Below are 25,450 nucleotides of genomic sequence, written 5' to 3'. Positions count from 1 at the left end.
ATTAACTGGTCAATGTTTTTATAAACATGAGAACTTAATTTTATAAAAGGTCTTTCTAGATTCTCCTTCAATACAAGAGGAGGTATATTTATATACAAAAAACAGAGCTGAAGGCAGGGATGTGGGATGACTTAACTGAAAACAGTCTTGAATGGAAAGATGGCTGGTCAAAGCTTTAAGCATCATAGAAAGAGTTAATATACTAGATTGATAGGGATCATCGAGTATTTTTTCCACACACATATTCCCATAAGAAACACAAGCAAACTAAAACGTCACCTCCACAGCTTCCCAGGCCCATTTCCTGTACTTTGGATCATGAGTCAGTCGCCACATGTACATGTAAGTCTCAACAACTTCTGGCCGTAAGATGTAGTATTTCTCATTTTGCCTCGTAGCAATGGCTTCAACACCGCCATCGAATCTGAAAGCTTCTGGTCCCAGTTTCACAACTAAAAGACATGCAGTGGGGGACTAGGGTTATTGTCTCTGACAATGCTTAGTGTCTATAACTTAAATGAAATTAAAAGATACTTTAAAACATTCAAGAGGGGTGACAAAATGATCATTTTAAGGAATAGCTATAAACATTGTATAATAAGCAATATTCAATATACATTTTAAATTTATCTACTGAAAAGAGTACATTTAAGAAAGTGGTAATAATCCTTTATTTTCTTTCATTTTACTACCATTTACTGAGCACTCACTGGGTCAGTGCAAAGCATCACCTTATTAGTGAGCTAAAAAATTAGTGTTTGAGAATTCTAAGTCATTATGGCATGAAGGTTACATAGTATTTGTGCACCAAACTTTCATAAGAAGGCAGCTAGACTCATCACATGGGGCTTCCCAGGTAAAGAACCTGCCTGCCAATGTGGGAGACCTAAGAGATATGGGTTTGATCCCTGAGTCTGAAAGGTTCCCTGGAGGAGGGCATGGCAACCCCCTCCAGTATTCTTGCCTGGAGAATCTCATGGACAGGGGAGCCTGGTGGGTTACAGCCCATAGGGTTGCAGAGTCAGATACAAATGAAGGAACTTAGCATGCATGTAGATTCATTGTATATTTCATGGAGATTCTGGGAAGATTAATAATGGTTTATAACATACCAAATTTCTTCTGTATTTGGACAGGGACTCTCGCCCAATGTTATTTACGTAAAGCAGGGTCAATAAGTTAGACTTGACCTCTTATGGTCTGGATTTTTGTTTATTGGTAAACTAAAGGTAAATATTTTTATGCAGAAAAGCAATGCCTCTTAAAGTAAAAATGTAAATTCTTTTAAGATATTAATCATAATCATCAAATATTCATCAGGCACAGTAGATGTTCTTTTGATGGCAACAAATGGACAAAGTTACTTACTGAATGAAATAAAAAGCACAAAGATTATATATGAAGAGTAACAGGGACTCACAGGTGCGATTGTAAGATTCGTGACAGGTCCGGGCAATTTCAGCCCCAAGTTGAAGGTAGTGTTGGGTCATTCCTTCAGGAGCGTCGTCTGCCCCGAGTGCAAACATGCCTCCAGCAAAGCAGGTCAGGTGGCCCATCTTATGTTCCAGGAGGCCCCCTTTCCACTCTGCGATGTAAGTCAGTCCATTACGGGACTTCCGGATCAAGTGAGTCTCAATAGCCTGAAAATAATACTTATTTTCAACATGTTGTAATCTTTTCTCAGATTTATACTGAAAATACATTGTGGCTCAGATGGTAAAGAGTCCGTCTGCAATGCAGGAGACCAGGGTTCGATCCCTGGGTTGGGAATGTCCCCTGGAGAAGGGAGATGGCAACCTACTCCAGTATTCTTGCCTGGAAAATCCCATGGACACTGGAGTCTCGTGGGCTACCATCCATGGGGTCGCAAACAGTTGGACACGACTGAGCAACTAACACATTCAGTTTCACCACAACAGTGTGTGTATATATATATAAAAGAATAAAACATCACTCACAATTTGAATTTGGTTCCATAAATACAATTCAACTTGAGATTTCATTTATTGCTCTTGTATATCTCCTCTAATCTATGCTTTGTTAGTTTGGTTCATTAGAATTAATGCTGTTGGGCCAGCCCTGTAGGTTTTTCTTGGTTCCATGATCAAACACTTGTAGTCCTCAGACCAGAAAAGCTGTCTCCTTTTCAAAGACAGGCCACTGGTATAGTGTTGAGAGCTGCTTTAATGCATTTCCATTTTCAAAAATAACACAAAGCACAGGCTCAGCTCTGAATAATGGACAGAGCATATTTGTGTATAAACCCCAGGCCAGTGCTATTACTCTTCCTTTCCCTCCCTTGGGCTTAAAAGGGTGGCAAAACAGAGTGGAGAAAAAGGAGCTGTTCTTCAGGCAGTCAGATTTTGGGTACGTGTGCGCTTAGCTGCTCAGTCGTGTCTGACTCTTTGCGACGCCATGGACTGTAGCACGCCAGGCTCTTCTATTCATGGAATTTTCCAGGCAAGAATACTATAGTGGGTTGTCATTTCCTACTCCAGGGGATCGTTCTGACCCAGGGATCAAAACAGTGTCTCTTACATCTCCTGCACTGGCAGGTAGATCTTGGTCTGGGAAGCCCCAATTGCTTGGCTTCAAATTCCAGCCCTGACACTTACTATCTGTAAACTTTGTGGGTAATTTGCTTACTGTACCTTTAAATCTCAGTATCCTTATCCATGAAATAGGAATAGTAGTATCCATTAAGAAAATTGCAACATTTTGTTTATAAAGCAGTCAGTACAGTGATTAGCACTTGATAAAAGCCATTTATTATCATCACATCACCACTGTGGTAACACATGAATTATATTCCTTCCTAATAATTCTATTAAAAAGGATATTAATATAATATATGATGAATAAGGTGTTTTTTTTTTTTTAAAAGAAAAATGGTCTTTAAATTTGGGAGAAATGATTTTACAAAAATGACTAAACATCTTTGGTTATTTCTGCCCCAGAACAGTTGATATTCTTCTGAGTATATAAACAAAATAAGCCTTATTAGGAAAAAACAAAGTTGTGGTGTAAGGGCTTGGCATTACTATTTTTATTACTTAAATAGGAAATACCCCCCACACTCTCAATTATTAATACTTCTTGGAAGGAGAAGGGCTATGACTGTGTCTATAACTGTTATAGTATCATCAAAAAAGAGATTTTAGGAAGCATGGAATACAGGCATACCTTTTTTTTTATTGTGCTTTGCTTTATTACACTTTGCAGATACTGTATTTTCCACAAACTGAAATTTTGCTGTGACCCTGTGTTAAGAAAGTCTATCAGCATTGTTCTTCCAAAAGCATTTGCTCTTTTCATGTCTCTGGGTCATATTTTGATAATTTGCAACACTTCAAACTTTTTCAATAGTATTATATTCATTATGGTGATTTGTATCCATGATCTTTAATGTTACTATTATGACTCACTGAAGACTCAGATGATGGTTAGTATTTTTAACCAGAGTATATACATTGTTTGCTTTATACATACTGTTATTGTACACTTAATAGCCTAGGGTGTAGTGTAAATATAACTTTATATGCATGGGACAACCAAAAATTTCATGTGAGTTGCTTTACTATGTTACTTGCTTTATTGCAGTGGTCTGGAACTGAACCCACAATATCTCTGAGGCATGCCTGTAGTAGATGCAGACAAAACTGTGATAGAGAAGAATGAAGGAAAATGAATGCATAGGTAGATAAAACCTCTTTTACCTTTATTGGAAATAAACAAATGAAACCAAGATGGTAGGAAATAAATGAACACACTACTGTGCTCATTAACTGTGGTTAAGCTAATTTTATTGATGGTCTAGTTATTATATTAATATTTCATTCTTATTTAATGCAACTGAACATCTTAGTTATTTACACTTCTCATAGCACAAATTGCAATAAAGTCCTTCAAGCAGATACTTGTTCATCACCCAAGAAATTATTCTTTCTACATGGCAAGAGTAATAGCTTTGAGCATGCATTAGAGAAACATTATTACCCTGTTATGGATCCTGAATAAAGTACTGTATTATTTTTGGCATGATTCTGACCAAGTCACTATCTCTCAAAACAAACTACAGTGAAGTTCCAAGACTTCTGAAACAATGTTTGTGTGGCAATGGGAAAATGTAAATAAAGGAGGAGAAATTAGCCTTCAGTGGTTTTAAAATGTGTTGTGTTAAGCCTATAGAGAATTGATTAGGAAAAAAAAACTTGTATATTTTGTGATTTCATCCTTCTATATTTGAAAAAAATTAGTTGGATGTGCCTCTAGAATCCTAAATGCCTAATACATCACCTGTCCAGATCACTCCAATGGACTTTCTGGCTGCATGAGAACCTACCACCATGGATTCTTAGTATGGCTTCCAGATGAGGCCACATAACAGCCAGGTAAAAACTCAAAAGTATCTGTTATTAACACAATCAAAAAAAAAAAAATGCCACTCTAGGATTAAATGATTTTCAAAAGGCACTAGAAGCCAAAGCTGATGGACTACATGTCCAGTAAATTGACTGTCCAGAACAACATTGCAAGGGATCCTCTACTTCATAACAAAGATCTTTTAAAGTACAACCAGGTGGTGATAGTGCTAAAGAACTCGCTTGCCAGTGCAGGAGACGTGAGACACGGGTTCGATCCCTGGATTGGGAAGATCCCCTGGAGGAGAGCATGGCAAGCCACTCCAGTGTTCTTGCCTGGAGAATCCCATGGCCAGAGGAGCCTGGCGGGCTACAGTCTGTAGTGGCAAACAGTCAGACACGACTGAAGCAACTTAGCATGCATGCAAGCAGCCAGATATAACCAGCACAAAGAAACTTTACTATGTAAGACATGACTACTTCTTCAAATCAGAAGTGCAATTGTTCTAACTTTGCTTTCTAAGTTGAAAAACACAATATGGATTGAAAGTGTTTTTACTATTAAGAGAAAGAGGAAACACTTTGACTTTATTTGTTCTTAATGGATTTTCCTGTCAATGGTTTGTCTAAATACAATATGTTAAAAGCTGGGTGGGTATAGTTCTAGAAACCAAGGGAAAAGTATTTGAAAGAGTGTTTTAAAGTTGTCTTTCCTGGAACATCAAGATCTTAGGGGGCCATTTTAAGATTAGAATAATTAAAATGTCTGCCAGGACAGTAATTAAAAATGATATAATGGAAACCATACTGTATGGAGAACTCCCTGAGTTAAAACCTGAAACCTCACAGGAATGAAGAAAAAATAAATCTGGAAGAGGGCATATGGACCATATCCTAGTCTGCTTTTATTGTTTATCATGTGTCTTAAAGGCTGTGCGAAATGAAGGCCACGGTTCTAACTAAGGTGTCTGGTCCCAATATCTGAAACATTAAAGAGCTGTATCTATTCTGTGTAGTAAAGTTCACTATTGACCTTGGAGGGAACCAATGTAATATTAAATATAGAGAGAGGGGATATAGGTATGCATATGGCTGATTCACTTCATTGTACAGCAGAAACTGACACAACACAGTAAAATAATTATATTCCAATTAAAAAGTGGTGATGGGAAAACTGGACAGCTACATGCAAGAGACTCAAACTGGACTACTTTTTCACACCATATATAAACATAAATTCAAAATGGATTAAAGACTTAAAAGTACGATCTGAAACTATAAAGCTCCTAGAAGAAAATATTGGCAGTGCATTCTTTGACACTGGTCCTAGAACTATATATATATTTATATGACTTCCTTGGTGGTGCAAATGGTAAAGAATCTGCCTGTGATGCAGGAAACCTGGGTTCAATCTGTGGGTTGGCAATATCCCCTGAGAAGGGAATGGCTATCCACTCCAGTATTCTTGCCTGGAGAATTCCATATATCGTTTTTTGATCTGTCACCTTAGGGAAGGAAAATAAAAACAAACAAGGGAGACTACATCAAACTAAAGAGCTTTTGTACAGTGAAGGACACTAACAACAACAACAACAAAAGAAATGGGTGAACAACAAAAAACCTACTAAATGGGCGAAGATATTTGAAAATATATCTGATAAAGGATTAAACAAAATCCACAAAGAACTCATACAACTCAACAAACAACCCAATTAAAATGGACAGAAAGCCTGAATAGACATTTTTCCAAAGAAGAGAGAATACAGAGAGATGGCCAACAATCACATGAAAAGATGCTCAACATCACTAATTATCAGGGGAAACCACAAGGAGCTATCACCTCACAACTGTCAGAATGGCAATCATCAAAAAGACAACAAATAACAAATGTTGATGAGGATATGAGAAGAATATGGTTGATAATACTGTAATAACTTTGTATGGGGACAGATGGTTACTAGACTCACTGTGGGTGATAATTTGATAACCTACACAAATGTCGAATCACTATATAGTACATTTGAGACTAATATAATATCATACATCAACTACATTTCACTTAAAAAAAACTAAACACAACATTGTTAATCAACTATACTCCAATAGAAAATAAAAGCAAAAAACTATTTAAGGAAACAAACATATTATATATTTACCTAACACACTAATTATTACACAGTAAATCAACAAATATTTGTTCCCCCTTATTCCTCTTCTATCACAAGGACCTTTGAAAACTATTAATAATCGTCCCTTACAGATTAGTTTGGTTGGTTCAGGTTTTTATTTCAAAATACTGTCCATAATTAAATGGAAGTAGCCATTAGGACTGTCTGTAATTGTGGGTAATTTTAACTTATTTAATTTTTAGAATATAAAGTCAGGATTTTACAGTAATTTTAACTGTGACTTTAACAGGGAACTCACACTTGTTGAAGAAAAATACCTCATTTTCAGATGTGTGAATCTTAACTGAGGTTTGAACCATGAAAATAACTTTTAACTGCTCTATTAGAGCTAAACCATATCAACTATGATTATTATTGTTATAATTATACTAGCACATATTGAATTCTACCTAACTGAAAATATTTTGCAACCCACTCAAGTAGTATTTCATTTTTTCATTAAAGCTTGATTAATATGCAAGTTATTAGTTAGTTGAGTGCCAATAATGATTAAAACTTGTGTTTACCTTAATAGCATCAAAATACATTTTCTTAGCCTGGAGATCTGTCTTGTCAGACATTAACCATGCCTTTAGCAAATATTCATAAAAACTGTCTCCAAGTCCTCCAACTGATACATGATCTGCAAAGAGAAGGAAATGAATTTTAGACTGATTCAGACTTTAATTCAGATAATGCAGTAAAATCACATCAGTAAGCAGGATGCAAAACCCTAAGTCAACAGCAAGTCAATGTTACATTTAAATTCCAACAAATGTCCTGTTTGCAGAAAGATATTCTGAAATGAGCAGATGTGCTGTTAATTAATGTGATATACTTTAATAACCAGTGTAGTTTTATAAACATGCAGATAAAAAATAGTCAACCCTAATTCTAAAATTGTTTCACTTGAAAAAATACTAAATTAAAATGTTTCACCATATATACAGGAATTTTAATTGCTTTATCTCTCAGTAAGATAATAAACCTTGGCAAAGCTATGAATATCATATCTTACAAAAAACAAAAACAAAAAACCTGGCCTGAAATATAACCAGAAACTCCTCAGTTTCTTCTAATTATTATTATTTGATAGCTTTTGTAGTATTATCTATCTGAAGGCTCAAAATTCTTCAGGGGAGGCCAGTAAGAAAGAAGACAGGGCAGAAGTTTTTCTTCCTAATACAGTTACTCCTCTGTACCTGTGGGCTCCCTGTAAGTAGATCCAATCAACTGTAGGTTGAATATATGGAAAAAAAATTCGAGGATGTTCCAAAGAGCAAAACTTGAACTTGCCACCCACAGCCAAATATTATTTTAATAGCATTTATACTGTATTTACATAGCATTTACATTGTATTACGTATTAAAGGTAGTGCAGTGGTAAAAAATCTGTCTGCCAGTGCAGGAGACACGGATTTGATCCCTGCGTTGGGATGATTTCCTGCATGAGAAAATGACAAACCACTCCAGTATTCTGGCTGGAAAACTCTTGTGGACAGAGGAGCCTCGTGGGCTAGAGTCCACGGGATCACAAAGAGGCAGACAGGACTGAGCAACTAAGCACGCACATGCACACAGGTATTAAACGTACTCTCCGTGGGGTCACACAGAGTTGGACACGACTGAAGTGACTTAGTAGCAGCAGCAGCAGAGATGATTTAAAGTATCTGGAGGATATGCATAGGTTACTTGCATATACTATGCCATTTTATATAAGGGAACGAGCATCCGTAAATTTTGGTACTGTGGAGTCCTGGAAGCTATACTCTACAGATAGGAAGGATGGAATATACTTCATTCCTACAATCCCCCTCCACTGTCATTTATTATGCTAGATCCACTATGTATGTTATAAACAATCTTGTAACTTGTAGGTAGGTAATTCTCTTTAAAAGTGAGGTAAGAGGCTTAGAGGAGCTAAATGAGATTTTAACACTGGTAGGTGCCAGGTGACTCTCCAGCCCCCATAGGGTCTCAAATTTGTAATCACTTGCTCTCCAACATATACACCAACCGTACGTATTCTTTTGCCTACTACTTGAATTAATACATTTTCCAAGCATATTTACCTATAAAAACAGAGACACATTCTCTTTGAAAGATCATTCCTAGAGTTCACAGACAATTTGAACATTAATAAGACAGTCTTATTTGGGAAATTTGCATTTGAAGTTTCAAACCTTAAAACTAATTTTATGTATCTATTAATAAAAAATCTTTGTTGACTTAGTTACAAAAAAGTAAACTGATTTTTATACCACTATCCAAACAATTTTCTCCTGAGTCCCACCCAACAATGAAACTAGGACATTGGGACCTAAAACTGAAGAGGTGACAAGAATGAACGTATTCTCTTTCCCTCTTCAACCTTATCTTAGCCTTGATCCCTATCTCAGTAAGTGGCACCTTCATACTGCCAGGTCTGCATAAGTCAGACATCAGATGACCATTCTTTACTTATCTCCCTCACTCCCATATTCACTGAGTTACTGAACTCTACTAATTTTACCCCCAATGTATCTCTCGAGTCCATCCACTCCTTCCTGTCTTCACTAATACAATTTTGGCCTGAGCTACCACTATGCCTGAGTCTGCAATGGCAAATTATCTTGTCTCCTGCACTGTGACAGCATTTTGCTATTTACACTAATTAAAAACTCAGTTCCTCAGCCATACTAGAGCTCAAGAGCTACATGAGGCCTTGGTGACAGCACTGGAAGGAAGATTCAGAACATTTCCACCGTCACACAAAGTCCCAATGCCAGTACCGTTCCAATCTATCCTCCACATTAATGCCAGAGCAACCCTTGTAACGTGTGAATTGGATCATCCCTTTCTTGATGCCTTTAATGTTAAAGACTCAAATCCTGGGTGTTTGGAGACCAAGGAGGCCCTGCATGATCTCAGCCTTCCCTATGTCATCAACCCTGCTCTCTGCCCTCTAGATATACTGACCTTCTTTTGGGTTTTCAAAACAATCAGACTCCTTCCCACCTCAGGGTCTCTCAAGGTATTGTTCTCTCTGCCTGAAGTGTGCTCCCTGACTCCTCTCCCCTTCCTTTAGTAATCCTTACTCACACTTCATGGATCAGACCGCCCACTAGGTTCTCCATGCACTTTCTCACAGCACACGTTTGCCACATCTGCACTTTCATAAAATGGTGACATTTATTGTGTGTGTGTCTTCTCCATGGGATTATGGTTCAGGAAGGCAGGGACTAGACCTGGTATGTTTTCCAGTCCACGTCAACCCCTATGAAGTATCGTGCACACAGTAGGTACTCAGTAAATAACTAACAAACAAAGCCAAATTCTTTTAAGTTAATTTTATTAAGGACTACACCTATGAAACCTAGAAGAGATATATTTTTAATGTGTGATATTCTTTTGCAGAAAGCCCAGAATTACAGTTTAAATTTTATTGTAAAATTAGTATTTTTATAATTCTAAGGCTGATTCTTAAAATAGCAGTTTGACATGACCTTTACAATTTCCTCAATAGACCGCCACAGAAACCTCTGACATTTACAAACTAAACGGACTAAGTACTATCTCATCAATAAGAAGCCTGTTGTTATAAACACGATCACAGGAGACAAATGCAAGTGACGCAGGGTAAAGCAAATCCCTGTTTAGTTACTTTCAAAATAACAGGGACTAAATGAAGTAATAGGAAATGATGGCCATGATTCAGACATGTCCTTCAGAGTTAAAGCAATGAGAGCTGAAAACGAACAGCCAGAAGCAGCTTCGTTTTCTTCCCCCTTGGGTTATGATTCTATAATGGAGGAAGACGCAAGCTTGGACATTTAGAGATTTTTTAAAAAAAGGAAAAGGGTTTACATATTTGCTTTAATGCCAGTTAGTTTTCCATTTTGTTTTACCTATAAAATTTTTATATTTGGAAAGAATCAAAATAAAGGAACATAAAGGAATATGAGGACAAACAAGAAAAATTCTTTTTTAATAATTTAGTATTTCACTCACTAAGCTCCCCCCCATGTCTGGATGACTATTTGTGTTGGCAACAAAGTCCTGTGTAAACATCTTAGTGGCTGTAAGAGAGAACATGCCTCATTTTATCAGCAGGAAAGGACTGTCTACTAGAAGGAACATATATGGTATTCTTATTTCCAAATGCTGTAAACACAATGTGTATGACAGCCACTCAAATATTATGCTCTTCTAAAAAAGGGGTAATTTATTCTTTTCAATAGGAATAGGTGCCAGAAAAGGATGTCTGCTACTTTAAAAGAGAAAAAAAAAATCAAAAGAATCAAGACAAAAAGGATTATATACTCACTATCTTAACCCTTTAGTTTTATAGACTTCATCTGAATGTGAACTTCTCTCTTCAAAGCAATCCCCCAATGACGCTCATTACACCATATTTTATACATATATATAATACTGTGTTACTGTATGTATATATAATATGGTGTTACTAAACACACACAATGTTGTCTCTATTAATTGAAGAAGGATGACAGTTCTGTTTATAGACATGGAGCCCCATCTTTGGCCTCATCAGTCATGATATGTTATTAATGATGAGGACTAGATGCTGAGGAGCAGGAGCCAAATGGTTCAGAGAGGAAAACCAGACCCATTACTAAAAGCAGAGGCAGAAGGAGTTAGATTGGATACATACTGCATGAGTATTCACAAAATTCAAGTAAACTTCTACTAGCTGTAAGCCACTATGTGCTGGGTTAACAAATATGATGAAGTCGCTGTCCTCAAAAGCTCTGGATCCCTAGGAAGATGGATATGTATATGAACCATTAGGAAGAGGACTGTGATAGGAAAGTACCCAAAGTGTTGGGATGGGGGATGAAGATGGGGGCAAGCAGAGGAGGAGTGGGTGAACAATTTCCAAACAGTGTCTTGAAGAAGGCCACGAAGAAGAAAGGGTGATTGAGTTGGCTCTTGGTAGAGTTAGAAAAACAGGAAAAAGGCTTGAGGGAAAAGGCACAAAGGCCAAGATATGGCCAAGCAGAACTTGATTAATGAATTAAAAAAAAGTGCCTCTTCCTCGTGGCTGGAACATTGGATGGGGATGGGGGAAGAGAGGCAGGAGACGCATGAACTCTATTTGTTTTTCCATCAGGAAACTGGCCCATAAGCAATTCAATTACAAAGGGCCCTTTGTACCAGGAAGCATGGACAAATACATAGTACACTGGTGACCCAGAAGGTGAGACTGAGATGTTCCAGAACAAGTGACTCTTTTTGTCCTTCTTCATAGTGATCTCTAAACCCTATAACACAGGAAGGAGACAGCAACTCACGGAGACTTTTCTTTAACTTTTGAAATCTTTCATGAGGATAACTTTAAAAATACTTTTCCTTTCAGAGAATCATATCTAGTTATCTTGAATTGAGAAAGTTCCTCAAGTTCTATTTTCCCCAAATATTATGGTGGCCCTCACATTTTTAACCTCAGTATGCTTTAACACTCTTAAAAATGAATACGCATGCTGAAGAATTTGTTTATGTAACATCTATCAATATTTGGGCTTCCCAGGTGGTGCCAGTGGTAAAGAATCCACCTGCCAATTCAGGAGACACAAGAGGCATAGGTTTGATCCCTGGGTTGGGAAGATCCCCTGGAGGGCAACCTACTCCAGTATTCTCGCCTGCAGAATCCCATGGACAGAAGAGCGTGGCAGGCTACAGTCCACGCAGTAGAGTCGAACATGACTGAAGCAACTTAGCATGCATGCGTATCAATATTTACCGTATTGGAAATTACAACAGAACTGAAAATATTTTAGTAAAGTAATAATATACCCATTATGTTAATATATAGGCTTTTCAGAATAATATGCTATATTTTACAAAAAAAAAAAAAAACTTAGTGGGAAGACAGACACCGTTTAACATTTTTGCAAATCTCTTTAATGTTTGCTGTACTAGAAGACAATTGGATTTCCATATCTGCTGTACATTCAATCTGTTGCTATGTGTTGTTCTGGCTGAAACATATGAAGAAAATGCAGCCTCACACATTTATGTAGTTGGAAAGCAAAGAGTATTTTGATAGTCTTTTCAGATAATTGCAGATAATTTTTTTGGTACTACAACAAAAACTTGACAAGTGGTTAAAGTTTTTAACAGTTACAATGTGGAGTTAGAAATCACATCAATGAATTTTTGCACTATTACATTAAAATCCACTGGGCCATCCTGCACTTTGAGTGCACTTTTTCTCATACATGATTTTGCAACATCATGCATGGTCATTTGGGACATACTGGTTCCCCGAATTATGCACATCTTCCAGATGATGATACATTTGATTACATAGCATCAAAAAAACCATACTTGTTATATCATCACCAATCTTAGAAGAAGAATCTTTTAGTGTTGGTGAAAGGCATTAAGCTTATGGTAGCACGTGCAAATTTTTCAAAATTCTAATTATAAGCTCAAGTTTTATCTTTGGTAGAGACACTCTTCATTTTCCTTGAAGAAACATGCTCATTTTTGTGACATTTACCAATTACCCAAGTCTGAATAATCAGTTTGTCTTCAGCACTTCTTTCAAGTAAAAATGATGACTCATGAAACAGCATGGCAGCTAGTTCAGCTTGCAACTCAAATCACAACACAAGTGCTTTTCTATGAGGTTTTTCATCATGCAGCAGAAGCGTTTTGTGTCTTTTTCATTTAATCATACAGAATATTACAAGGATGTGATCTACTCAGTGATTGAGATTTACTAGAATCAGTAAATGTTTTGCTTCATTAACAGCATTCATGAGTGAAAGTGGCAGCTTTTTATTTGTTGTGGTTATCTGTAGTGAAGGACATAACCACAGGCAAATCTCAAGTTACTGCCCTTCATTTTATTGCCTGAGTTTGTTAGAAGTTGGAATTTTGTGAAACCCTGCATTCAGCAAGTCCAGCATCATTATTCCAACACCACTTGCTCACTTCCTGTCTCTGGATCATAGTTTGGTAATTTTCCAATATTTCTAAGTCTTTTACTACTATTATATTTTTTATGGCCAACTGTGATCAGTGATCTTTGATGCTACTGTGACTTGCTAAAGACTCAGAAAATGGCTAGCACTTTTTAGCAATAAAGCGTTTTTACATTAAGGAATGTATATTGCTTTTTAGATATAATATTGTACTACTGAATGCTTAATGGACTGCAGCATAAACATGACGTTTATATGTACTGGGAAATCAAAAAATTTGTGTCACTTGCTTTATTGTGATATTTGATTTACTGCAGTGGCCTGAAACGGAGCCTGCAATGTTTCTGAGGTTTGCCTGTTAGTATCTGGTATTTCTGGCATGATTCTCACCATGGGTTTAGCAGTTTTACCCACTACTGCTTTTGCAACATAACTGCAAATGTCAACACGGTGAAAAGTGTTATTATAAAAATAGCTTTGATTGTGGAGATCCCCTGAGAGGTCCAAAGAACATCTAATGACCTAGCAGACCACGCTTAGGTTAAGTGGCAACCTTGATTGTGGGCTTATGATGTCAATGCCAAGCCTTCCACAGACAATACTAACGCAGACACAGATTTTAGCACATTTTTTCCTACTAAATTATTCTTTAAGAAAAATACTTGTGAAGTAACAGTGAGGCATACTCATCTAATACCCTATTTAAATATAAAGAAAAAACTCTTGAGTAAAATCTCAAGGTGTCGCTAACATCCTTGTCACTGCCAGGCATCTCATTTAGGATTCTTCATTTGCTCTCAGGTGCTGCTTAATCTACCACTGTTTTCCCCAATCAGCCTGAGAGCATTTCTTTCAGCTACTCTGAGTCTTTATAGCCTTGGTCAAAGTCCCTGAAGATCTGAAGTGAGGGCTTCTAGAACAATACTTTCTCCTATGGTAAAGGTAGCTCTCCTGGCGAGAAGCCTTTATCTGCCACCTTAAAACTAACTAAAGAAAAGTACGCTGTTTGCTCCTTCAATTTCTCAGCCCTTAAAGATTCAGGCTCCGCTTTCATCCTGTAGCCAAGCAGAAAGAGAAAATGTTATGAAATAGAATGCTCTAACTACTCTGGGCAAATCCTGCTAGTCATTAGCACAAAGGAACAATTTTCTTATCTGCATAATCAGTTTGTTAGAGGCTATCATCCCCACACTACCCTGACCAGATCTGCCTTTCTGATTAACACCTTTAAATGTGCTTACAGATAATCAGGCTCACAGTTATGCATGAAAAATAAAACAATATAGCTCCCCTGGTAACAGTTATAGTCTGCCTTATGACAGAAGCTTATTTATGAAGGGAACTTTCCTCTTTTCTAAGGATTCTCCAACAAGATTTGGGCTATTTTGGTGTTCCTTCTCTCTGTTACTAGAACAGTGCTGGGTACTATAAAGAGCTAAAACAAGGCTTAACTCTTGACTTACATTGAGCCCACTGTCCACTATTGGGATTCAGATAGTTAGGGTAAAGGCCTTCTGGTTTTTCCAGGTTGTTCAGTACTGTTCGAATATTCATTACCTACAATAGAAAATGAAATGTTACTATGAAAAATCTAAAGAAAAAAGTTTGGTGCCATTCTTCTCTTTCTTGACTACATTTTTTCCATGTTAGAATAAAAGTTGATTTAAATGATGCAGTATTAGAACAAAGATAGTTGCCACCAGCTTACAAATAATTACAGTAAGTGAATATAGTCACACTGATTACCATACGCGAGATACCATATAAAGAAGTAGAATGTATCAGTGGATACACTGGATAAACAAAGTCATTACTGTTTTAGAGTTTGCATCCAGTGGAGTGAGACAGCTAAGAAACAAATAAATACGTCAAGTGGTAATAAAATCTATAAAAAATACAAAAGGGCAACAGGATAGAGTGAGGAGGTGGTGAGGCTGCATTCGGCGAGGGTGCTCTGGGGAGGGTACTGGGAGAGTGTTTAAGCACAAATTTAAAGGAATAAAAGAGGAAGCAGTGCAGAGCAATGGAGGAGCAAGTACACAAAAGCCCTGAGAAGAGAGTGGGTTTGGCAAGACCACCAAGGCTGAAGGTGAGGAAGCAAAGGTAGCCAGGACCCATACTGTGCAGGCCTCTCAAATCATATCTTAATCTGAGTAAGATGCAAAGCCATTGAAAACTTGTATTTTTACAGGATCAGTGTGACTGAGGGTATGAGAGGAAGTGGTAGTCAGACAGCTACTGCACAGTCCAGGTGAGAGATGATGGGTCCCTGAGCCAGGGTAACGCACAGGGGATGGGATACGAAAGATTTCCTGATGGTTTGGACCTGAGGTTTATAGAAAGAGAAGAACCATGATAACTTTAAGAGTCTTGGTCTGAGCCCTTGGGTAAACTGAGGTGTCTTTTCCCAGACAGTAAAGACTAGAGGAGAAGCAGGTGTGAGGCATTTTAAGTGGGACTTGTCTGAGCAACCTCACAGTGAAGATGTTGAACAGGTACTTGGCTATAGAGCTTGGAGTTCAGGGGGCAGGTTGGGACTGGACTTAGAAACGTGGAGGCAGTCAACATACAGATAACACGTCAAGTCATGAGACTGGGGAGAATAATGGAGAGGGTGAAAGTAAAAAGAAGAGCCCCCAGTTTGAGTGCTGGGCTTTTCCAGTGTTTAGAGCTTGGGGTGAGAAGGAGGATCCAACAGAAGAGAGTGAGAAGGAAGCAACCTGGGGGAGTACTGCGTGTCTGCATCCAGGGCCAGAAAAGCCTCCTGGAGGAGGAAGTGATCCAGTGTATCAACGCTGAGAGGGCGAGGAAGACGGAGAGACGAGAAAGGTCCCTGGATGTGGCAACAGTGTGGCTGGGAGAAAAGCCCGGCGGGAAAGCGCTCCAGGGAGTGGGAGTCAGGCAGAGAAGACAACAGACACAGACAATGCGCCCAAGGGACTCTGCTGTAAAGGGGAGCCGACAAAGCGGGGTGAAAGCTAGATAAGGGCAGAGTGGTGGCGTGGTGGGTGTGTTTCTTGAAAATTAAAAATCAATTCAACTGCTACCTTGCATTTGTAAAACTGAGCTTAAAAAATTCTTTCCCATGTGTGGTTCACATAGTCCACAAAACACTTTTTGAGAAAAGGGAAAAAATTCAGAGAGGTAAAGTTAGTTAGTGGAGGTGCAGAGGATCAGACATGTAATTCAGGCCCTCTTTGCACTGGGTTAGAATAGTGCCATGAAATAGTGCTTTATAGTTTGGTTACAAGCAATGCTGCATGTAACAAAATTTCACGAAGGGCTCCATTAGACTTGGTTGTTCTTTTCCACATTCCATATGCCTAAATCTCCCCAGAGAGGATATTTTCCTATAAGTACTCTTTTGCAATGCAGGGTCGACTGGAGAATCTCACCTTATCAGCAAAGATGGGGTTTCCTGATAAGTAGCTCAAGTGCATAAACTCCAAGTGCAGAGTTCCAAATTCTGCCAAAATACTGCTTCCTCCTGAGGCCCAGGGCCAGTTCCTTCCAATCCCACTACAGAAGAGAAGAGTGAAGAGTTATGGGTCAGACTAATTCCATGTTTGTGCAGCTCTAAGTAGTAGAAGCTAAAGAGACAGTTTTTGAATAACGACATTTCAGCTAACAGATCACTTTATATATTTTAAAATATTCACTGCTGTTTTCCTTGGCTACTGGTTTCAAGCTTTGACCCTTATCTCCAGATGGAAAATTACTTTTGATGTAAGTCAGAAAGAAGTTGTTATGTGCTTGCTGTTGATGAACAAATATTTTAGAAGGTATAGGTGCCATATAGAGATACACACCCATTCCAATTAGAATATAAAACAAAATCAGATCAAAATACCCCCACCATGTTCCAGATCCCACATAAAGCCTTTCAACATTTTATTTAATAAAAGTCCAGGGTTTTTTTTATAGATTTTACATATAACATTTTCTATAAAACATTATTCTTGGATATAAGATCCAACACTCATTCCAACTCGCTTCAAACTTCCTCCCCATTTACTTGATGTCCTTTCTTATGTTTCCCTTCATACAATATTACCTATTCTCTAAGGCACTCATGTATTATTCCATGATCTAGTTAATTTATGCTCAAAAATTTCAACAAAATTATGTAATTCACATCTGAAAGAGGTCAAACGTATACACTTAAAAAGTGATTGCCTTGTGGCTTATCTTAGTGAAATGCTTTTTAGAAAGTTAGTCCCAAACATACACTGACACAGATACGCATAAGTGACTCTTGAGACATGGTCACACCCTTGGGTATAGTTTATTTTGGTAAGGCTATTTAAAATGTCAAACACAGGTGATAATTCAAATAAAGAATAACGCTAATGATTCTCCTGACCAATAAATTCCCTTCCAGAAGCTGAAAATCCATATTTTGGTTTTCATTCAGGCTCACATTTATTGTATGCCTAATATGCAAATGACACCACCCTTATGGCAGAAAGCAAAGAAGAACTAAAGAGCCTCTTGATGATGGTGAAAGAGGAGAATGAAAAAGTTGGCTTAAAGCTCAACATCAGAAAACGAAGATCATGGCATCTGGTCCCGTCACTTCATGGCAAATAGATGGGGAAACAGTAGAAACAGTGGCTGACTTTATTTTTCTGGGCTCCAAAATCACTGCAGATGGTGACTGCAGCCATGAAATTAAAAGGCGCTTACTCCTTGGAAGGAAAGTTATGACCAACCTAGACAGCATATTGAAAAGAAGAGACATTACTTTGTCAACAAAGGTCCCTTTAGTCAAGGCTATGGTTTTTCCAGTGATCATGTATGGATGTGAGAGTTGGACTATAAACAAAGCTGAGTGCTGAAGAGTTGATGCTTTTGAACTGTGGTGTTGGAGAAGACTCTTGGGAGTCCCTTGGACTGCAAGGAGATCCAACCAGTCCATCCTAAAGGAAATCAGTCCTGAATATTCATTGGAAGGACTGATGCTGAGGCTGAAACTCTAATACTTTGGCCACCTGATGTGAAGAGCTGACTCATTTGAAAAGACCCTGATGCTGGGAAAGATTGAGGGCAGGAGGAGAAGGGGATGACAGAGGATGAGATGGTTGGATGGCATCACTGACTCAATGGACACAGGTTTGGGTGAACTCCAGGAGTTGGTGATGGACAGGGAGGCCTGGTGTGCTGCAGTTCATGGGGTCGCAAAGAGTCGGATACGACTGAGCGACTGAACTGAACTGAACTCTTTGCCAGGGACTACAGTAGGACATTGGGTTCAAAGGATTTTTATAATGAACAAATCACTCTTAACTTCCTTCTAGTATAATGGGAGAGAAAGACCCAAGCATAAATAATTCTAATCACTTTTAAGTTAAATGTGTGAAGTGTTCTGAGTGCCTAAAGCCAGGACACGCAATCCAGCATGGTAGTGATCAAGATGGCTTCTTCAAGAAGAGTCTTGAGTAGATTCTTGAAGGGTAAGTAAGGAATAGTGAGAGAAGAATGGACAGAGAATCGACAGTGAGAGACTCATAGCAGAAGGGCTAGCCAGGAACTGGAGGTAGCTCCAGAGACTGGTAAGTGGGGGGAGGGGAAGGCGGGAAGGAGAGACGGCTACAAGGTTAAGTTGAAGCCAAGTCTTGGTGGCTAGAGAGCCTCTTGATGAGGATGAAAGAGGACAGTGAAAAAGCTGGCTTAAAACTCAACATTCAGAAAACTAAGATCATGGCATCTGGTCCCACCACCTCATGGCAAATAGATCAGGAAAAAGTGGAAGCAGCGACAGATTTTATTTTCTTGGGCTCCAAAATCACTGTGGACAGTGACTGCAACTATAAAATTAAAAGACAGCTACTCCTTGGAAGGAAACCTACGACAAGTATATTAAAAAGCAAATAGATCCCTTTCCTGACAAAGGTCCGTCTAGTCAAAGCTGTGGTTTTTCCAGTAATCATGTATGAATGTAAGAGTTGGACCATAAAGAAGGCTGAGTACTGAAGAACTGATGCTTTCAAACTGTGGTGATGGAGAAGACTCTTGAGAGTCTCCTGGACTGCAAGGAGATCAAACCAGTCAATCCTAAAGGAAATCAACCCTGAATACTCATTGGAAGGACTGATGCTGAAGCTGAAGCTCCAATACTTTGGCCACCAGATGCAAAGAGCCGACTCACTGGAAAAAACCCTGATGCTGGGAAAGACTGAGGGTAGGAGGAGAAAGGGGTGACAGAGGATGAGATGGTTGGATGGCATCACCGACTCAATGGACATGGCTTTGAGCAAACTCCAGGAGATAGTGAGGGACAGGGAAGCCTGATGTGCTGCAGTCCACAGGGTCACAAAGAGTCAGACACAACTCAGCAGCTGATCAAAAACAACACCTGGAGGCTTGTGGATTTGTCCCTTTCCTCTCTTTCTAAGTTGGCTCCACTAACACACTGCTACTGGTGGACCCTAGGTTTCCCGCTTGCTTTGTTTTTCATCTGAGGCATTCACAACCCTGGGTAACCCTTCTGTTCTGTCATTGCTTCTGCCGCAGGGCTTCTAAGGACACTCAGGAAAAGGAAAGTGATGACGACAAACTGGTATCTGACATGGCATGCCTTCCTCTTATTCCCTGTTTCTTTTTAGAAAAATCTAGGTTTTGTTTCTAAAACACAGATTTATAGTAAGCCTAATAAAAAGAAATAAAAGACAGAGATCTGAAAATATTTATTTTAGAAAATGCCTTGCACTTACTAACTTCTGGGACTGAGAGTCAGTTTTTATTTTCATGGTTGGCTTAGGTAAAAGGAATGGCCAGTCATCCAAATAGGATGAACAGCTACTTTCAAATTTTATTAACATATGGCAAATGCACAGGGTAATTGGTCATTAATTTGCTGTCATGACATATTATTTTTTTATTCTAACCATTCCATCACTGACCAAAGTCAATAAGCCTATTTAGCAAAACTACAAATTTCCATGTTCCAGAGAATCTATAAAAAACAAAGCTACAAAACCAAGCAAGGGGAAACAATGACTCCATGCTAGAGAAGGAAGAGGACAGCCTGTTTCCAGATCTTCAGGGACTGGTTCAAATTCAGGGTATCAGAGGGTGTGGGAGGGCACTCAGATGCAAAACAAGCAGTACAGGTTCTAAATAAAATTCAAATTACTTTTGTATGCAGGTATTTGCTCTCTGCTATTAATGTGGTTAATCAAGAGAATATCAGATACACACTGAAAATTTTCCAATATGTGAAAAAATAAAGATTTTTAAAAGTTATATATATATACACACACACATATATATGTTCTTTCTCTGTCTTTGCACTCATTCGTATCAGAAGGAAAACAGCACTGTATCACTAATTATATAGGAAGCAAAACATTAAAAGCACTAGCAAAGGATATGTCATATGAACAGAAAGGAAGCGGGGCTCCAAATGCATGTATTATGCTTATGTGAAAGTATAGTTTTGGTTGCCATTCTTTCAACCTACAAAATTAATATATTTCAGTAAAATTATAAGATCAATGGTTACACTGGCTCTTAAATCTAAGTCCTGAAAGGGTTTCAAGAAATCAGATAAGGCATCATTACATCCTTATATTAAATAAGGTCAAAATGAATTTCATTTGAGAGTATCTTTAACTTTAGTTCTGTTGTCACAGTATTTTAAAGGAAATCATGTTCTTTATTTTTATTTTACAAGCACTAATATTTTAGAAAAGTGTTTTAAAGATAAAATAACAGTTTGTGCTCAGAAACTATAAATTCCATAAGGCAAGCATGAAAGGAAAGAATACTTAAATACTGCCAATCTTGTTATAGTGACTGCATATTAAGCCAAAATGATGACTCAGCATATGGAAATACATACCCAGAAAGGCAATTAACATGATGTGAAGAGCTGCTAAGTGTTTGGTTCAAAGAATCCTAGAATAGAACTTCAAACTTTGGTATCATCCTAATTTCATTTATTTCTGTTTCCTCCAATCTTCAGTTGTTCCATTTTAAATTGGAATATTATTTAATACATGTGTCTCAACTTTTAATTTAAAACATCACAATTCTACAAAGGTAATAATTCTTTGAAAATAAAACATCACATCAGAAAATAACTGATTCTGGCAACTTCAATTAGAAACATATCTTTTAAAAAACTGAGTTGCTATGATTCTTTTGAAAATGTGGATTACTGTTTTGTTGCTTTAGAGACTGTAATTTGAATGTGGTTTATTAGCAGCTGTAATATACTTCCTCATTCGACCGCACTCAAAAGCAAGAAGGTATAATAATTTACTGAACTTATAACTCTGATAAGCAATGGGCGTTATGTGTTTCCCTTCTCTCTCTTGGGAATAGTTAACAGCACCAAAGAAAGGAAGTACAGTAGTAATGATGCTATTCTACTCACATTTGAATCCTGTGAGATTCAACTCAAAAGAGACACAAAGTCTTTTGCCAGAGCTTATAATGAATCAAGTAGCTGGAGGATTGTTCAGGATTGATGGTATACCCCCTCAAATTAATCTTAAATCCAGGTACCTGAAGTTATATGTTATAGTTACTTCCCAGATACAAGTTAGAACACTAACAAATACACCTGTTTTCTTCATATCATCAAATGTAACAAAGAATTTATAGACCTGAACAATTCTAAAAAAATGCCAGATGAATATACAAGCAAAACATTAAATGGTTATAAAGTCCTGTTACAGACTTTAAATTTACTCTTCCTTGCTGCCTGCTCTTCTTCATAAAATGGGAAATGGGCCAATAAAGAAATTTCTTGAGGATTCTTGCCTGAATAATTTCTGATTAGCTGATTAGTAAACAAACTCTTTCAAGTTCACAGTCCAAAATACAGCTTATTCCTTGGGGCTATAGAGTTAACAAGTTTTGGAAGAAAAAAAATTTCCCATGTTCTATATATCATTGTAAAGCTTTACTTATGTTTGCAAATGAAGGGGCACACGAGGATATTTAATTCAGAACAGCAGATAATCCAATATTATTCCTTTTGGATTTTAGCACAAATTAGGAAAAAATAATTAGAAAGTTCATGATGATTGTTTCATTTAAACATATTTCCAAAGCTAATTGATTTCTAGACTAAGCAATTTCAGCTTCACTTATTACAAATGCTTCCTTCCTGCAAAGGTTCGCACAGTGCCAGTCTTTCAAGTTTCTAGCCTAAGATCTCATTAAGACTTGGACTACAATTCCAGGGACTAAGACTAGACATCATTCCACTGTAGCTCATGAACAGAAATTCTGACTGGGGAGCACTGATCTCCTGAGGGCTATCCTTCCAGGGAAAGCTGTTTTAATAAAGGGCAGTCACTTGACTGAATTAATTCATAATTCAGTACTTAACTGTTTCTGAATAGTAGCATGTGGATTATACCTCTAAAGAATTTTCATACTTAAAATTTTTTAACCAAGGGCCCACATAACTTTTTAAAAATTATCCAGATCTTGTTCCACTTTGCAGGTATTTAGTTTAGACAGAATTGGAACTGAATAGTTATTATTTTAGTTTATTCTCACCCTCAATACTGCTGTCCTTGTACTTGACCATCTTGGATTGGAGGATAAGCTCAGGGCTACAAAGACTGAGATTGTTAAGTCCTCTCTCCATAACGGATTTGCTCCCGAGATTCAAAGATGCTAAAACTCTGTTTTCCAGCTGCTCTTTAGGTAAGGAGCCCCTCCTAACCACTTTCAACAGACTGAAAATAAGCTGAATGTACTTTCTTCCCTGTTATGGGGCACATGGAATATCCTACCATTAGGTCAGGGAACCCCACCAAAAGGCAGTACTAACGAGAAAATATTCCAGTGACTTTAGGATGTGTGAGCATGCTCATATATTTACTTTATCATACTTAAAAAAAATCATATTCTACTTGTTTGCTTTAAATATACATGTTTTTTTCACAGACATTTCCCACGTCAATCAATGTACATCATTGTTGTTGTGGAGTACTGAATGCATAGGAACTGACTGAATGGATATATTCTAATTTACTTAAATATCACCTACTGACTCAGTGACATGAGTCTGAGCAAATTCCGGGAGATAGTGAAGGACAGGAAAGCCTGGTGTACTGCAGTCCATGGGGTTGCAAAGAGTTGGACATGACTGAGCAACTGAACAACAACCACCCCTACTGATGGACACTGAAGCTAATTTATTTTTTATTTATGATTTTACCACTATAAATAATTTGCTGATAAGTGTAGACCTTTGATAAAGCTAACTTACTTTTACATAAAAAATGTTGACATCAATTCCAGTTGGAAGCTGTTAGCTTGTCTGAACTGATAATGAGGATGGGCTTGGGAATGTATACTGGAGGCATATATGTCCACCGTTTACAGAGATATCTCTCCTTACAAAGTGGGCTCGTTACATACCATCACATTTGGTAGCTTCTAGAACTCTTGGGGTAGCTCAAGTCCATTTGTTATAAATCATCACATTAAGTCCTTTAGAATTGGAGTGGTGGAAGTTACAGACAAGGACTTCACATCCAGACACTTTTCTAATAAACCTCGGGGTGGAACAGAAGCATAGGACGTTCCATCTTCCAAATGGAAATTCACTAATAAAATTAACAGTTTGTCAGACATTCCCTTCCTTTGATTTTAGATATAATTATTCCACTACTGTAAGAGTTTAACATATAACATCATTCCAAGACATGACTTAAGGTCCAAGCCTAGAGTCAGATTTGATTACGTTTGTTATAGTCGCCAAATTGTGTCTGACTCTTTGAGACCCCGTGAACCGCAGCACGCCACGCTTCCCTGTCTTTCACTATCTCATGGAGTTTGCTCAACATCCAATCATCTCATCCTCTACCACCCCCTCCTCCTCCTGCCCTCAATCTTTCCCAGTATCAGGGTCTTTTCTAGTAAGACAGCTCTTCGCAACAGGTGGTTGGAGCTTCAGCTTAAGCATCAGTCTTTCCAATGAATATTCAGGGTTGAAGTCCTTTAGGATTGACTCGTTTGATCTCTTTGCAGTCCAAGGGACTCTCAAGAGTCTTCTCCAGCACCACAATTTGAAAGCATCCATTCTTTGGTGTTCATTCTTCTTTATGGTCCAACTCTCACATCTGGTACATGACTACTGGGAAAACCATAGCTTTGACTAGACGGACCTTAGTTGGCAAAGTAATGTCTCTGCTTTTTAATATGCTGTCTAGGTTTGTCATAGCTTTTCTTCCAAGGAGTAAGTGTCTGTTAATTTCATGGCTGCAGTCATCATCTGCAGTGATTTTGGAGCCCAAGAAAATAAAGTCTGTCACTGTTTCCACTTTTTCCCCATCTGTTTGCCATGAGGAGATGGGACCAGATGCCATGATCTTAATTTTTTGAATGCTGAGTTTTAAGCTAGGTTTTTACTCTCCTCTTTCACCCTCATCCAGAAGTTCTTTAGTTCTTCTTCACTTTCTGCCATTAGAGTGGTATCATCTGCATATCTGAGGTTGTTGATATTTCACCCAGCAATCTTGATTCCAGCTTGTGAATCATCCAGTCTGGCATTTCACATGATGTACTCTGCATAGAAGTTAAATAAGCAGGGTGACAATATATGGCCTTCACATACTCCTTTTCTAATTTTGAACCAGTCTGTTGTTTCATGGCCAGTTCTAACTGTTGCTTCTTGTTCTATACACAGGTTTCTCAGAAGACAGGTAAGATGGTTTAGTATTCCCATCTCTTTAAGAATTTTCCACAGTTTGCTGTGATCTAGACAAAGGCTTTAGCATAGTCAGTGAAGCAGATGTTGTGTTGCAATTCCCTTGCTTTTCTATGATCCAGTGAATATTGGCAATTTGATCTCTGGTTCCCCTGCATTTTCTAAATCTAGCTTATACCTCCAGAAGTTCCTGGTTCACATACTGTTGAAGCTGAGCTTGAAGGATTTTGAACATTACCTTGAGAGCACGTGAAGTGAGTGCAAATGTATGGTAGTTGGAACATTCTTTGGCACTGCCCTCTTTTTCTGCCT

General features: G+C 38.0%; 1 protein-coding gene across 2 annotated transcripts in view; it reads right to left on the bottom strand.

Moving 5' to 3' along the window:
* The window catches only part of MAN1A1 (mannosidase alpha class 1A member 1), a 171,720-nt gene that overhangs the window by 8,496 nt on the left and 137,774 nt on the right, over positions 1–25,450 (bottom strand). For both annotated transcript variants that reach the window (XM_040238400.1, XM_040238401.1), the window contains 5 exons: positions 16,857–16,980; positions 14,925–15,018; positions 7,057–7,172; positions 1,421–1,640; positions 280–452 (listed from right to left, as the gene is read on the bottom strand). In XM_040238400.1, coding sequence (XP_040094334.1) covers positions 280–452; positions 1,421–1,640; positions 7,057–7,172; positions 14,925–15,018; positions 16,857–16,980 — 727 coding nt within the window. The remainder of the gene's footprint in view (positions 1–279; positions 453–1,420; positions 1,641–7,056; positions 7,173–14,924; positions 15,019–16,856; positions 16,981–25,450) is intronic.

The sequence above is a fragment of the Oryx dammah genome, unplaced genomic scaffold, assembly GCF_014754425.2.
Source record: "Oryx dammah isolate SB20612 unplaced genomic scaffold, SCBI_Odam_1.1 HiC_scaffold_4, whole genome shotgun sequence".
Classification (NCBI taxonomy): Eukaryota; Metazoa; Chordata; class Mammalia; order Artiodactyla; family Bovidae; genus Oryx; species Oryx dammah.
This window is presented reverse-complemented; position numbering and strand designations above follow the sequence as displayed.